At 43.8% G+C, this 15,996-nt stretch overlaps 1 protein-coding gene across 1 annotated transcript in view; it reads right to left on the bottom strand.

Moving 5' to 3' along the window:
- Window positions 1-15,996, bottom strand: part of PTPRG (protein tyrosine phosphatase, receptor type, G) — a gene marked incomplete at its 5' end in the record, with an annotated part of 313,696 nt that overhangs the window by 77,046 nt on the left and 220,654 nt on the right. The window contains 4 exon segments of the mRNA XM_009997037.1: window positions 324-1,092; window positions 3,443-3,492; window positions 3,872-3,980; window positions 5,976-6,160. Coding sequence (XP_009995339.1) covers window positions 324-1,092; window positions 3,443-3,492; window positions 3,872-3,980; window positions 5,976-6,160 — 1,113 coding nt within the window.

Genomic DNA, 15,996 nt, shown 5'->3' with positions numbered 1-15,996 from the left:
GCTATAGTTCTCTGCATTTCCCTCGCTTATTTTTTTTTTAAAAACAAAATGCTTAATGCAGTATGTTGGGAGTTAACACTTTTCCAAGTTTTCTCTCCTGGGAAGCAGCACTAGAAACATGACTCTGGCCCCATAAAATATAAGGATGATTCTTCCCCTCCTGCTCCCCCCAATAACAATTTGTGGGTTGGATCCTGCGATGACCTGCCCATCAGATGAACCACAATAATGTTTTATCTACTGGAAATCATGAAGGAATTCGGATTGTGTAATTTTCCAACAGTCTTACACTGGTAAAAACAGTTTCCCTGGAGGTCACTCACCTGGGTTAATGGTGATGAATTTGTTATCTGAGGGGTATTCCTCTGAAAACCTGTCCTCCTTTGGAGGAGGTTTTCTTGTTGCCTCTGGTCTCCTTGGGATCTTTCCCAGGTACAGTTCATCAGTGAACGCTGGTGGCACTTGGGTGGAAGGGAGCGGCTGGGGCTGAGTTCCTCCTTCAGCAAAGCTCTTCTCCTTGACCCCTCCAGCCGTGGGGGCAACATTTTGGTTCGGCTCTTCGCCCGCTATGGTTTTATTTCCCTCCTCCTCGGCAGTCCGGTTGGGGGAAGCCGTGGCCTCGCTGGGCTCCGTGCTATTGCGCGCCTCCCCGGCTGCCGTCGCCCTGTTCTTCTTCTTCTCGGCGTCCTTTTCTTCCTCTTCCTCGTGCTCCCGCTCCCCATCCTCACTTTCACTCTTCTCATCCTTCTCCCCCTCCTCGGCTCCCTCGCCATCCTTCGTCAGCGCCGAGCGGGGGGGGCCACCCGCCTCTGTGCCTGCCACCACGGGCTGCTTGCTGGGAGAAGCCCCCGCAGGGAGCCGGGTGGGCCACACGCTGCTGGGGAAGGAGGAGATGCCACCGCCGCTGAAGCCCAGCCCTGCCAGCAAGGTGCTGGTCACCACCGAGGCCACGGTGGCCTGGCTGCCGCTGGAGGAAGGCCCCATCCCTGTGGCCATGGACACGAAGGAGAAGGGGAGCCCTGAGGATGTCCAGGTGGAGGAGCCGGAGCTGATGGGAGCCATGTCGGCTGAGGAGGCAGGAGAGGCCGTGGGCTTGAGGAGGTCACCAGCAGCACAAGGGAAGAAAACACAGCAGAGAGCATCAGCAAGGGCCCTGACACGCTAGCTGGGGTAATTTTTATTTTGCTTTTCCCTCCCTTTCCACATCCATGCCATGCTGGCTGCTAGTCTCTTAAAATGAGAGACTTAAACCAGCCGGACACAGGGCCAAGCCAGGAACAGGACATGCCACAGAGCTACACAGCAAACGATGAAGAGAGGAAACCTCCCTGCATTCACTGCTTCCAAACAACCATTATCACCCAAAAAATCTTTATATCCTTATCTTGATTTTACAGCGGAAACTTCTCCACCCACCTCACTGGAGACTTGTGAGTAATGTTTCCTCTCAGGGGTGAGGAGGATGTAAAGGAGTTTAATGACTTTAGCTGCATTATTCAAAGTGCTTTAATTCTCAGAATACAGAAGTTTAAGAATACAGCGTTACATAAAGGCTGTCCCAAAATAAAGGCTGTGCTGCCAATGTGTGCATCCACTGCTGGTGGGTCTGCTCTTCCCACACACGTTGTGCAGGCCTCAAATGGTGCAGTTTTTATTGCCTTAGTTTATCCATCAGCATTATTCTCTTAAAGACTGGTGCTGTAGTGATGCATGGCTTTCATTAGAAATGACCTGCAGCACAGAGAGTTGAGCACTCGTGAAGGACTTGGAGGGCATCAGGAGCCATTTGGCAAGACACCAGGACCTCTACCAGCACCACTAGGCTGAAGTACCCGTGTATAGTCTTGGCTTTCCCTGTACAAGTCTCCAGCCACTGTCAGTGAGACAGAGCCACTTCCCACGGGCAGCTGAGAGGAAACAGGGGATGAACCATGGCTCATGGACTTTGCATCCTCTTCAACCTGCCACTGTTATTCTAACAAGGTCAGCTTGTTGCATGCATGTTCACCCATGGGTCGCTGTGCACACATGTATACACTCTTCTGCAAGGAAAAACCCTTGATATGTATACCTAGACAAGTAATTCTTAAATTAAGTGTGGAAAAAGATGCTGAAGTTAGGTGAGTTGGCCAAGGACAAGGAGTAATTCTGTGGAAAAGCCAGGGTCAGCAGTTCTGCGTGGACACTGACCACACTCTGACTCTCTGACTTACTGAAAAATGTTTTACATTACTGAATTAATCAGCAAGAGAAGCATTAGCTATCAAGGTACATGTCAGATAAAGACAAGCAAGGATTAAATAGGTGCTACTGAACCTTGAGGAAAACTGCAAAATATTTATTTCTGGAACTGAATTTGTAACTTAACAGTTACATCTGCACCTCTCTGCTATTCCCAGTTTCAGTCAGACCATGTAGTTGAAATGCTGCAGCAAACCAAGAAAGGCTGCTTCTTATGGGTTTTTTTGTGTTTTTTTTTTTATCAGCTGCAATCACAGAGAACCTGAGATCTCAGGAAAAAACCTGTGCTTTAGAGATTTCAAGCCAAAATTTTAAATAAGCATCAAAACTTTCCGATACTTATCAGTATGAATCCCTAAGGCACTGTGAGATTTGCTTTTTGCTGGCATGTACATTCTCAAAGCTGGACTGATGTTAAAATTCGACAGCAGATTTTATATGTGTAGAACACCTCTATACATCATTAAACAAACATTAATCATTCGAATTCAAGCTTTGCATGCGTTACTTGCTTACCAGGGAGTGTATCAACCTGGAACAGAATGAAGCCAGAAGCAATGTACTTAGAGTAAATTCAATAGTATGAATTCAGTCCATAAATTTGACTGAACAACTTAGTGTACTGAATGCCAAGAATTTCAGTTATGGATAATTTATATTAAATAACTCAGTAAGGTGCTTTCAAAACTGAAACAATGTATTCCAGTTTTACAGTAAATGTAAAAACATTTCTGATTCTGGAATACAGAGGTGAGCTTCAGTGACTTGTTAGTCTCACTTGAATTAAAATTAAAACAAAGAACTTCATTCATACAATAGCAGATATCATAAAAACACCAGAAGAGTAGAAGTGCTGTGCATGAAGCCTTATTCCTGTTGCATATACTTCTAGTTGTACAGTTAATAAATGAAATTTATTTATCATCATTAAGATTACAAATATCCTCTAAATGAGTTCACTATATATTTGGGAAGAATTTTTAATGCTTGATCCACCAGTGGTCAAAGTCTCCTGGGACACGAGGCTAGAAAACCAAACCCTCTCGATTATTTTAGGTATGTTCTAAAACCTTTTGTGGTGGGTGAGAACAAGCACCCCCCAGGACAGCCCAGTCCTGCCACAGATTCACAACCCCGTGCTGCCACCTGCTGGGAACGGAGACCCGAATTCCCGCCGCAGGGATTGACGGCCACCACTTACCACTCCTGTTTTCACAATTCTGGTTCCCTCGAAAATTCGAGTAGTGTTAGCTAAGAAACAAAGAATAACAGCGCGTTAGGTAGGACTGATCTCCTTTCCTCTTTACAAAAACAGACACTGATCAAACTCACATTCTGCTATAGCTGTGCCTCTGATACATAAGCAGTCTCTTGATTAATTTTAGAAAACTAGCACCAAGGAAAGCTCTGAATTCTAAAATCTAACGAGCTCTGCAAGCAGAGAGGCACAGGCAAACCCTCATCACTAGAAACAGGACTCCGATAAAATCACTGGCCACAATCTGAAATCAACATTGTCTACATGCATTCAAACATCTTCTGAAACCACTCCACACCATATTGCACCGTGCAAAGAAAATGTTAAACACATGAAGAGTCACAATGTAAAAATATGTATGTGGTTTTTTACCTTGAAAGAGCATAGTCTGGCTAAAGTCACTACGCATTTCATTTCGGCAAACTGCTTGAACTCTGAACAGATAAAGGATGTCAGGTGAGACATGGCTAATGATGGCCTTCTGTTTAAAAAAAATAGATATTATTCAGTTTTTTACCCCCATAGTACTGTCCACGATCAGTTTGAAATATATAAAGCATTGTGCTAACACAGGACATTTCTGCCATGTAAGACAAACTTCTTCCTACACAGAAATATTCACTGGGCTCCTGGCAAAGTCAAAGACAAAGGACTTCCCTGGGATACAAGTGGTGCACCCAGACTCTGCTGACTCTGCCCATGAGAAAAAAAAAGTTACCACCTCCCACATCTACTCTTCATGCCTGAAAGTCTCTGCTCTACTTTGAAAACCCTAAATCTCAAATCATTTGGCTTTACAGGAATTACAATGAGATTTTTATAGGTGGAGATCCAAGTCCGAGATCTGGGATAAGCCCAGAAAAGTCACTGTATGTCCAAACTGACTATTTTGCAAGAAACTGACTATGGCAGTTTGATGCTGGTTGGCCTGTGCAATATGATGGCTTGGCACCCTGGTCTGGGATGTCCCTGCATGCTTTAGCACCTGAGACAGCTGCTTCCCAGCCTTAGTCCATGATCACATCAGTTCATGTCTTGCACAGTCAGCAGCAGGAGCTTTGTGGGTCTCTTCAAATACCAGTGATCTCTAGCAAAACACTGTCTAGCTCTGTTTCAAGATGGGATAACCCAGCTGCTTCTGCCAGAGCACTGAAAGCAATTGCACTTTCCCCTGAAAAAGAGTTTCCTTCTTCGTTTACCCCTAAAATATACTAAGCTATCATTGCTTTCTTAACCTCCAAGCTCTGCTGCACAGCAAAGGGTCTCATTGCAATTTATTTCCAAGCTATCACTCCATCACATCCCCTGCACTTTTAATTATTTCTTTTATATAAAACAGGATGCTGTCACTGTGCCCACCTCATTTTTGCTGATTAAAGCTCTTCTCCTTACAGCCCTCCCCCCACACCCCCAAAAAAAAGTCTCCCCTAAGAGTGTGAAGTTATGACAAGAGAGAGGTTATAATACATCATAACCCTGGGTGCCTTTTAATAGATTTCTTTCTGATTTTGTGAGGCACATCGTTCCCTAATGTGACCCAGATAACAATGTCTAGTGGGGAAATTGAAAATATAAATGGAAATGGAGTAAAATAATCTCCATCTAAGGGAATAAGAAAAGTATTATTGTACAACTGATTGAATGGGCTCAGAGGACCATGTATTTGAAAAAAAAAAATACAGTAAGTCTTTAGGAATAACACTCTGTGCTGTTGCATTTTTCATGTGCATATACAATTACTGATTTCATTATTCTAGTGGCTTTCTTTGATTAACAATAAACGGAGGCCTTTCAAGCCTGAATATGTCACTTTGATTTTATGTGCAGCCAATGTTAAAGACCAGTACAATAGTTGCTTCCTCTTAGAGAAGAATGACAAGCACATCAAATCCTAAATGGAGGAAAAAGATTGGTGTTTCCATCTGTGCTGGAACTGTCTCGCTCTTCCCTCTTTTTCTCCCACTGCCAGACATAGGTAGTGCTCATACAGGGCCACTCTGTAATAACCTTCTAGCCCTGACCGTGCAGCTCCTACCGCTGGCAGCACTTACTGATGAGAAACTGCTCCAAAGTCTGTAAGGGGCTATGCACAGGGAAAAGCATGAGCCCAGGAACAGATTCTGGGGCATCAGGCTTGTAATATGAAAATCTGTGAGCTGAACACAAGCCAAAAGGTATTTGGAGTCTAACTATTTCCCAAGCCAGCTGCTTCTCAACAATAGTATGTGAAAAAGCGTCTGCAGATTTTGTCTTTCATGCACTCACATAAACTATAGATTCACACTCCAGTGTTTTGGGCAGCCTGTAAGGCAAAGTTCAGCTAATGGGGAACATTTTCATAGCAATTAATTGTGAATCAAACACTAGTCTGTCTGCAAGGTAACAACTGCTTTCCTCCTCTAATTCCTTCTACTGTGAAAACAACAATATAAGGACAGCTTGATACATATGTCTGGGGTTGCTGCTGTGGTTTTACCAGGTCCTTGTCACTGTCCTTGGTGAAAGTCTTCTCCTTTTCATCTTCATTTTTAGTCCAGCTATATGAGATCATGTAGTTCATGATTGGAGGGTGGTAGATGGTTTCTGGCTGGTTCCAGGTTACAAGTAATGCTGTCCTGTTCACAGGCTGCACTTTCATGTTGACCGGGGGAGTGCTGCAAGCTGAAAAACAGAAGGGAAAAAAATATGAAGGTCTTGTAAACAACTGAGAGAAAACAAGTAGGAAGAACTGCGCCTCATTCCAAGAGCCAGGTTTTTTCTTTAATGCCCTTGCTTGCAGTAATAGCTTAAACTGCAATCCACTGAGACCAATGGGATTTAACACCACCTGGAGCTGCTTTCTGCTCTCCAGAGTAAAAGTGAGGCAAACCATTCTCTGCGGGCAGGTTGCTTAACTCTTATTTTCTATCCTGACATTTGCATATACACTTTAACTTGGTCACTTAAGAGCTCTGCACTGGAACATAAGAAGTCCAATCAACCTGAGCCCCAGTTTCCCTGGCCTACAATCTCCTGCCATATGAAAGGGTAAATACTCCAGTGTGCAGTCTGCACAATGAAAGGGTAAATACTCCAGTGTCCAGTCTGCAGGCCCTGGAAAATAGATTGAACTTCTGAAAATATGACACTGCTGGGTAAGTAAATATTTTCCTCTTAACCTAGTACATTTTTGCACGTGAGCAGAAGTTATTTTATTCTCCCTTTCTCTATATTTTCCTGCATAGATTCTCAACTGTTTGTCAGCAACATATTCCCAGCACAGGGAAGAGTGGCATTTGATGGCCCTTGGCCATCTCCTTCTCCTAACACTCAGTGGAACCCTCCAGCCAGCCTCCCAAACTCATGCCTCCCTCACCTTGCCTGCAGCCAAGAGGCACAAGTCACTTCTCACCCAAACTGAAGTCGGTGGGGATGCCAGCAGGAACAGCTTGACCAGCCTGAAAAACGTGGCTTCTGCTTCCTGTAGATGCCAAAACCCGAACTTCTCCAAGGTAGATCAAGCCCAGCTGCAAAACCAGCCCGTACAGTTCAAGAGTGGGGCACACACAGCTGAAGGTAACGCTTTTCAAGCCATGGAAATGCAAAGGTCAGGGTACTAATGAAGAACACTAGATGGCACTCAAATGCTGTCGAAAAAGTCCATCATGCACTTGCCAACTATAGATCTTTCCCAAGCTTCAAAAATCATGTTTAAAATACACACTTCACGACAGATTCTCACATTCTCTTTCCCAATATAAACTCTGAACCAAGCAAAATCACTTGCAATGATACCTAAATACATGTGCAGTGGCAAAGGAGCTGGTCTCTTCTGCCAGGCAAAGTCAAAGTGTCACCCAGCCTAGCACACTGACACTGTTTGCAGAATTATTTTTCCCAATACGACATTTCCATTTAAAGCCAACACATTCAGCTTGTTTGTGCTCTGCAGGTATCTGACTGCCTGTATATTTGGCCATTATTTTAGTTCCAAAGAGTCCTGGCAACATTGAAGGGGAGAAATGTCTATTCCTGTGCCTAGACTTGCAGGTTGGTCATGGATCTCTGCTGTTACATTACAGAAATAGCTACAGTTCCTAAATAAAAATGATTAAACGCTGTAAACACCACTATTACCAGTACAATAGAAAAATAGTTGTCAAATGTATTTGTGCAGTTATAACTCACATTTTGTAGCTAGGCTGAACAAGGGAACATACATTGCAGACATACAATTGGAGAAGAAAGATCTTTGGTGTTTGTTCCTGCCATGAGTAGTGATAATCATAGGATCATTGCATGGTTTGGGTTGGAAGGGACCCTAACATTTAGTTCCAACCCTACTGCATGGGCAGGGACACCTCCCAGTTGTCCAGCTTGCTTAAAGTCTCATCCAACCTGTCCTTGAACGCTTCCAGGGATGGGGCAGCCACAACTTCCCTGGGCAACCTGTTCCCATGTCTCACGACCCTTCCATGAAGGATTTATTCCTAATGTCTAACCTAAATCTCCCCTCTTCCAGTTTAAAGCCATTACTCTTTTTCCTATTACTACAAGCTCTCGTAAAAAGCCCCTCTCTGGCTTTCTTGTCGACCCCCTTCAGATACTGGAAGGTGCTTCAAGGTCTCCCTGGAGCCCTCTCTTCTCCCAGCTCTCTCAGGCTGTCTTCCTAGGAGAGGTGCCCCAGACCTCTAATTATCTTTGTCCAGTTAAGAGGGCACAGCTGAAAACAGTCACTGTTGTCAGTGTTTACTGAGCTTCCTGAGCCTTGGTATGCCTCTCCATGCTCACCTCTTTCCACCATAGGCAGATCAATTCTCACTGTTTATTGATAACTGCACAAATAAATCATAATTGCCCCCTTTGAAGCCTTTTGTCATCACAGAATTATGCTTAAAATACCAGGCCAGCCTTTACCGTTCCACCCAAGCAAATCCTATCAGAGATGGGAGTGCAGGGTGAAGGACTATCTGGACCTTGAAGTACTGCTCAGTCCTCCTCCTCCAGGAGGACATGCGGAGATGTATATACCTAAAGTAATTATGCATTAAACCATTTTAGAAATAATTCTACCAGGTAACATTCATGAGAGACAGAGAGAACTGCCTTGATTGCATTGCCCCTCCGAACCATGGCCAGCCAGTTGGTTTTCAGACAAGGACACCAAGCCCCCCTAGGGACAGGGGACTGGCACGTTCTCTCTTCCATGTGACTGCTGCCAGCTTCGATGCCATTTGGAATAGCTCATGCCAGAGGGAAGAAGTGGGTATTTCCCAAGGGTAAATAGGAGACTCACAGGGCTCAAACTTAGGAGACCACTCCCTGACCCTGCACCCTGATCATGAGCACCTTCCAGCAGCTGAGCGATGCCAGTGACTTCACTGAGACACATTTTGATGAGGACAAACCTCACTCACAGCCAGCTGAAAGAGACTGAATTTACAATACTGCTATTTCACACTAAGTATTACAAAATTTTCGTGACTTAGAATGACTTTGTTCCAATTACTCCAAGGCACAAGCACTGCCTGCTGTAATTAAGTAATAACCAACCTTTTATATTCAGACACTTAATTTTTTTAAAATAGCTTAAGAATGGGCAAAAAAAGGATTTTTTTTTTATAAAATGAAACATACGGTTTTATTAAATTAAACAAAACCTGCTCAGGATACAACAGAATAAAAAAACATTTGATCCAATAATTCAATTTGATGTTTTAATTAAAGAGATACATAATAATGTAGCAAATGTCTGAAAGGCAAGGAAAAAAGGTGTAATGATTTGGCCATCTATAAAACAACTGGCATTGTCCAGAGATCTAATTTGCCTTTCAATACTCTATGTGCTTTGGATTTTTGAAAGATTAAAAGAGTTGCAGGCTCCTTGCTTTGCTTTTGTTTTTAGATGCTAAAGAACCTCTACTGATTTTGCAAAATGTGCAGTTGAAGGGCAAAAAGAAATGCAGAAAAAAGTTGGGATAGGGAGGGACAAGTTTGCACCTTCCTCTGAATTGAATATGGACACACTAAAGAGAAATAAAAGATTTTCTTCTGCTTTCTTTTATTATTATTATTTTTTAAATCAGGCTAAATAAGGAAAAAGAAAAAACAGGTGTTAATTCATGATTGCTTGAGAAAAAAAAAAAGAACTGACTCCAACAACCAGCATCATTTCACATTGAAAAAGCACATCTCAGCTCTTCATATAAAAAATGTTACTAATGGCTCTCTTTAAATTCAGATTCTAAGGGATAGTAAAAAATAGTGAAGGAGCTTTCAGGATGTCTTTCTGTGATCTAGTGCAATACTGAGCTGGGATACTTGAACTGGCTCTGGGTAGGTCTATCAAGACACCAAAGCCCCTGTGTCCTGGCTAGCAGACTGCTGGTGCCAGGACTCCTGGAGGCAGAAAAGCCTCTCCAGGGCCCCGTGGCTACATCTCAGAGACACTCAACAGACAAGCACGTTCTCAGGCCAAGGCCATTCCTGGCAGCAGGTGGTGCTGCCCTAAGCATGGCACATCTTGGACCTCTTGGAATCAAAAATCCCCTCACTCTCCTGTCACAGGTGACCTGAAGTGGGAACCTGGCAAACAAGCTGCCTCCTGCCTTGTGGAAAAAATCCTGCAGAAGAGGGAGGGTGGTGCGGGTGCATCTGGAGGAAGCCCTGTGACCTGACACAGGGCAGCCCCAGCTGGCGTTTCCAGCTGCTGGCCAAGTGCAGGGCTCCCTGGGAGTGTGACAAAGGCTTTGCTCTGCTGATCAGCCTGCATCCCCCCTGTCAGGGGACAAGCCAGTATCTTGGCCAGCCTTGTCTTTCAGGGCTCACTCAAGCCCGGAGAAAACCTGTTTGCAACTCGCAGACAAATGTAGCTAATACAGTCCTAAAGTGCTGGCCAGGCCAGCCATACAACAGAGAATTATTTTCTTCATGTTAAAAACATTCCAATGGGCTGGAACAAACAAAATTAATTTAACAACTCTGCATTCATCTCTCCCATAATTTGATTTGTATGTTGTGTTTGGCTACGTAACCTTCATCAGGCTTTCCTAACTAAAGCCTGATAATCCAAACCCATTGCAGAGAGCTGAAAGTCAAAAAAGGAGGCTCATTGTTTTGCAAAATTTAACCAGTGATATTAAGACACACCCATGACTGCAGAAAAGGCCTGCAAGAGAATACTGCAGTTTTTTGGGTTGCTTTTTAAAGCAGACTCCATTTCTCTTTCCAAGATAGAAATGCAAACCCAGCCAAACTTGCCCTTTGCATACGTTACCTGCAATTGTAAAAAGAGCTATTTAGGGAAGGTTTGAGAGAGTACAAGAAGAGTGTATTCAGTTACTGCTTGTATACTTTCCCCCTGTAAAACAGGTGCCTCATATGATGCATGCAGTGGCACCGGGCTCAAAGGGATTTATAAAAACCTCTAAAAATGTTCTAAGTTAGCTCTTCCATGCATAAAAATGTCACCACTTAAAAGGCAGTTATTTCTAGCTGTGCTATGCTCTCTTTTGGAAAATCCCACTCCTTCCCTCCTGCAGCATGTCTCAGCAACGCAGAACTGCTGTTCCTCTCCATGGTACCATGGGATACATGCTGTGTGATGAGACCCTGACAATTTTCAGCACAGAAAAGCAGTGTTCCAGTGAAGTCCTGAATCCCTTGTGACGAGATGCCTTCCAAGGCAATTCATACACGGATGGTGAAAACAGGCATCAGGAGGTGCCCACAGCACATTACTGGCTCAGGAGTGCTCAGAGGTAGCTAAAAGACAGGGTCAAGTGTCTTGTCTTGCTCTGGAAGGCTGCTCCAGGCCTTAAGGTGAGAGCAGCTTCACTTGTTTTTCTCCCTGATCTGGATATGCATGGGACAACTGGCAGGGAACAGTGTTTCACCTTTACAAAGAAGGAGCATAGAGGGTGGTAGATGGGGAATTTCTTCCCACATGCCCAGCAGGAAAGAAACTGAGAGGTCAATATGGGGGTTTCCTGCCTTCCTTCCCCATAAGGGCAAACAGGTTGGTGGCCAAGCTTTTGGGGGAGTGAGGGTATTTCTTTCCCCTCTGTCTCAGCACTGGGAAGGATCTGGAAGGACCAGTCCTGCAGGACAGATGGACCACTTGCTGCTGTTGCCTTAACAACATCCAACTCAGCCACAAGTTTCCCAGCTGACTTCGGAAAAGCCTGAAAACTGTCACTGATGTCTGTGCTACCAGCAAAATACTGCACCAAGTTCACTCAGCCCTGCAGCCCCCAGGAACACCAACTGCAGACAAGACAAAAGTGATGCCACCAACAGAGAAGGGAAAAAAAAAATTATTTCAACTATATATACCTATACACACATTCTTTCTCATTATTAGACCCTCAAAACTTCAAATAAGCCCTGAAGTGCAGAATTATGGGTTGTACTGCAATAAGCAAACTCACACTTGCTTTCAGTGCCATGGTAAGGGAAGGGGACACAGTGTGAGGTCCAGCTACCAGGCATTGGTGTGACTCAGTGGTGATGCCTGGGAAGAGACTGATCCTCAACAAACAGCAGCATTCTTTGGGCTGTCGGATTCAATCTCAGAGTTCAGCGAGGGCTGTACTCCCACAGGATAACAAATAGACTACAAGGATCATATGCACAGACAACACAGGCCTTAGTACACACACAGTGCTAAGAGGCAAACTTCAAACATTTCCCCCCTTCTCCTTTTACTAAACGTTCACAATTTTTTTTCCTCTGCTTCAGTGTATGTCAACTTCTCACAGTGCTTATAAATGACATTATTAATATATAAGGATAATTGCTTTAAAGAAAAGCATGTCTTTTTCTTTTACCTTTCCCTGCACTTTGCCAGCAGGCATTTGCAGGCTCCAGAGCATGCTGTACACACAAATATTTGCATTGATCTACTTCAATCCACAAGCAGAATGTAGCTAGGAGACAGACTATTTATCTTCCTTGCTCTTACCTTTCACTATGCTTCAAACAGACAGGGCTGTTCCTTAAGGTGTGAGGAACACTGATAGACCCCACATTTGTTTTATGAACCCTGTGAAATAATCTCTAGACCAAATGGGCATGTGGGGCACTTCTCATGGAGGGGCTCTGGGCAGGCTGGGTTCTGCCCCTCTGCCACCTGCCCGTTTCCTGAGGTGAACACACATCCAGCATTTGGATTCATTACTCTATGCCTTTCTTTGTAGCATTGGAGTTTCCATGGCATCACAGCAACAGACCCTGTTTTGCTGAAAGGTAGGGACTGTGTGTTTTACTACGTTGTGTTTGAGTCCAAATATTTCATATATTCCATAAATCCTATTTCTACACCTGGAGCCTGAATCCTCAGAGGGTGCAGACCAGCCTTGCACCATCAGATGTCACGCTGGGCTGATGTCTGCCAGGGATGTGCTGCACAACCTCTGTTTATATTGCACACACGCAGTGATTTGAGTTTAAAATGTACACCCGTGTCCTTAGTAATAGAGCACATCTGACACAACACGTGTGATCACATTCAGCAGCACGTGCTGCATCAACAGGGAGAGAAAGGGAGGTTTTCTGCCAGAAGGATGTGTATTTGCCATGTTAGCCAACCCTCTCTGTCCAATGTGCTGGAGCAGGCTGCTTGGAGCAGGGAGCATAGGGAGAAGCAGCCAACAGGGCAGGCAGAATATCCCAATACATGCCTGAGGGATGCCCAAAATCAGTCTGGGAAAGCAGCTTTCCATTCATAGCTTCTGGAAGCTCTTTCCAACACAAGGGATGAGCTGCAGGCACTCATGGTCCAAAGTGCTGTTGAGACTAAAATTAAAATCAGTACTTCTGTGTGCCAAACAGCTGGACTGGTAGGTAGGCAGTGCAGAAAGGAATTCCCTGCAGGTGTAAATGGAATAAAACATCAAGCTCCCTTACAAGCACTTAGCTCTTCCAGCTTTAGTGACAGCTGTGAACCCAGATAATACTTAAAGTTTCACACTGAATTCCTCTTGCTCTTTTGGTTTGAGCCCTTTATAATCTCTAAGCAAGTACAAGCAGTTTTTTATTGTTTATTACTAAATCTGCTGGTCCACCACATGCAGGCACAGACACACGTGCTGCTCACATTACAACCACACAAAAGTTACTACAGGTGAAAACAGAAGCCTGCAGAAAAGAGCTACTGGGAGGGGAAGGATGATGCCTATGCCAGGTATATGTATCACGCCATTTTGTACATTATTTGCTGTCAAAAAGGGTAAAGTTTGTTGTCTGGGTTTTGTTTGGTTTTTTTTTTCCCCTGAAAGGCTTTGCCTTCCACCTGACTGATCTGAGACTCTCTGGAAGGCAGCAGCCTTTCCTTTCCTGCTTTTGCATGGCATACTACAACCCAACTGCATACATGAGGACCCAGCATTGCACAGCAAGACATGGATGAGGTGGAAAGGCTCCGAATATGCAGAAGGAGCAAACTGATTTCTGCTTAAAATGTGATTACAACAGGTACTTGAGGTGCACATCAAAAGAGACTCTCACAGCAAAAGGTGAGCACATTGACTTGGAGCACCGAGGCAGAGTGGCAGCTGGGCAGGTCTACAGGGCAAAGAAGATGCAGGGCAAGCAATTAACAGCACAGTGTTACCACCCTCAAGTGCAACCTTTTGCACTGAGTCAGTCTGCTGCAGCAGCAGAAATCCTCATAATGATACATAGATTCACCTGCACCTGCATGCTGTAGTAGGGTGCTGACCTGAGTGAAATCCACAGTCTGTGCAAGGGGAAAGGAAAAGGGAAAGGATAATCTTCATAACCAAATGGAATAAAAACAGAAATCCAAAGAAACCAGGAATGAGTTGTTTATCTATGAAGAAATCAATATGTAAGCCAAATTCTTCCAAAGGATAAAACCCAAACAACTATAAGTTCTTGCTTGTTTAGTTTTCTCTAAGTAATTTAAAGGAAATAAATAGTTACAATTTTGCCTTAGCATTTCATAGTTAAGATTTCAACACTGTATCATTTTAAATTTACTTTTGCCATGTTGTTGTTTAGGCTACATTACAGTTCCTGCTATAGAGTATGTTGTGGTCATTTAGGTTTGACTCCAGTACATAACAGACATTCTGCAAGAGTAGAACTTTTCTGCCTGGTATCCTCTTTGGCCTCCCAAAGAGAACCTGAGGGCATGAAGAAACTTTAAAGTTGTTTTGAGAGAGTTCTCATAAAACATGAGCATTTAGAAAGCAAAAACAAATTACTGGGAGTAATAACAGAGGCTATAAATGAGACAAATAACTTGCTCTCATTCAGAAACACTGCTGCCAAGGCTCTAAACTATCTGCCTCAACAGGATGATGTCACTGCACTGAAGCTCCAGAAGAACAGACTGCTGCAGTGGAGATGTCACCCCATGCAGAAGAGGCAACACCTTCACAGGAGGCCTTAGCTTTATTCCTGATGTCAGGAGCTGTGAAATAGTATGTACTGTACTGCTTTGCTTGAGCAGTGCTGTACCATTGCCTGGAGGTTGGTAGTTGGAGCCATTCCTCCTGTGCAAAGCAGCCAGGAAGGAAAATCCAAATACCTTGTACCCACATCTCAGTTGTTTAAAATTGTAGGGACTTCTAAGGCGTGTGTTGCTGCCACTGAACACAGACAGTAACAAACATGATCGCCTGTACACTCCTAGAGAAACGTCCCAGCTGTTTAATTTAGAGTCCAAAGCTAAGTAAGTTTTACTAGAGTGAATTTATGACTGCTCATTATTTAACTTAGTCTAGGATCATAATTAAAGATAGTACTCTAAGACGAATTCCCACTGATGGGAAACAGCATCATTTGAGACTCCAGCAACGAGTAATCAGACACCTTTGGGGAAGTAATCAGGCATCTGTGAAAGAAAACTCTGATGTCAAGAGCCCCTCACATGGGATGCTTGTTTAAGTGTTGTGAGGCTTACAGCACATTTAATGAGACAGAAAGGTTAAAGGTGTTGTGTTTTTTTTTTTCCAGCTTTAAAAAACAAAAAGAAACAACATCTGATGGTCTAATCAGCAGCAAGATAAAATGGGCAAATATTGTTGCACATGGGATACATTGTGAAACAAGGAAATGAAACACCTTTTCCTTCCAAGCTTCCATGTCTACACCTCTATTGAAGCAGGTAATGTTTTGTAAATACATCTCTGCTTGATGGGACAACAGGTGAAAGAAGTAAAGAACATGCAGAGTCAAGACCTTGAACTGAATGGACTTTTATGTAAGGATTGTGTTTATTCGTCCCTGAAGAGCAATGTACACTATTAAACTGATAAATAATTAGCAATCCCTCTAGCATAGCTGCTTGAAAGCAGCCCATGAAAAAGCAGGAGCACAATATGTGATGTGACAGAGCAACATAGTCCTGAGCCACAGAGGACAGGCCAGAGGAGAAAGGTGGCAGTTTTAACAGAGATGGTCATGTGCAAAAAATCAGACTGCCACTGTCACTGATGCTGACAGCATGTGATGAATATTTTACAAATACATTCCTGGTTTAATATGCCTGT

Source organism: Chaetura pelagica, unplaced genomic scaffold, assembly GCF_000747805.2.
Source record: "Chaetura pelagica isolate M959 unplaced genomic scaffold, ChaPel_1.0 scaffold364, whole genome shotgun sequence".
NCBI lineage: Eukaryota > Metazoa > Chordata > Aves > Apodiformes > Apodidae > Chaetura > Chaetura pelagica.
This window is presented reverse-complemented; position numbering and strand designations above follow the sequence as displayed.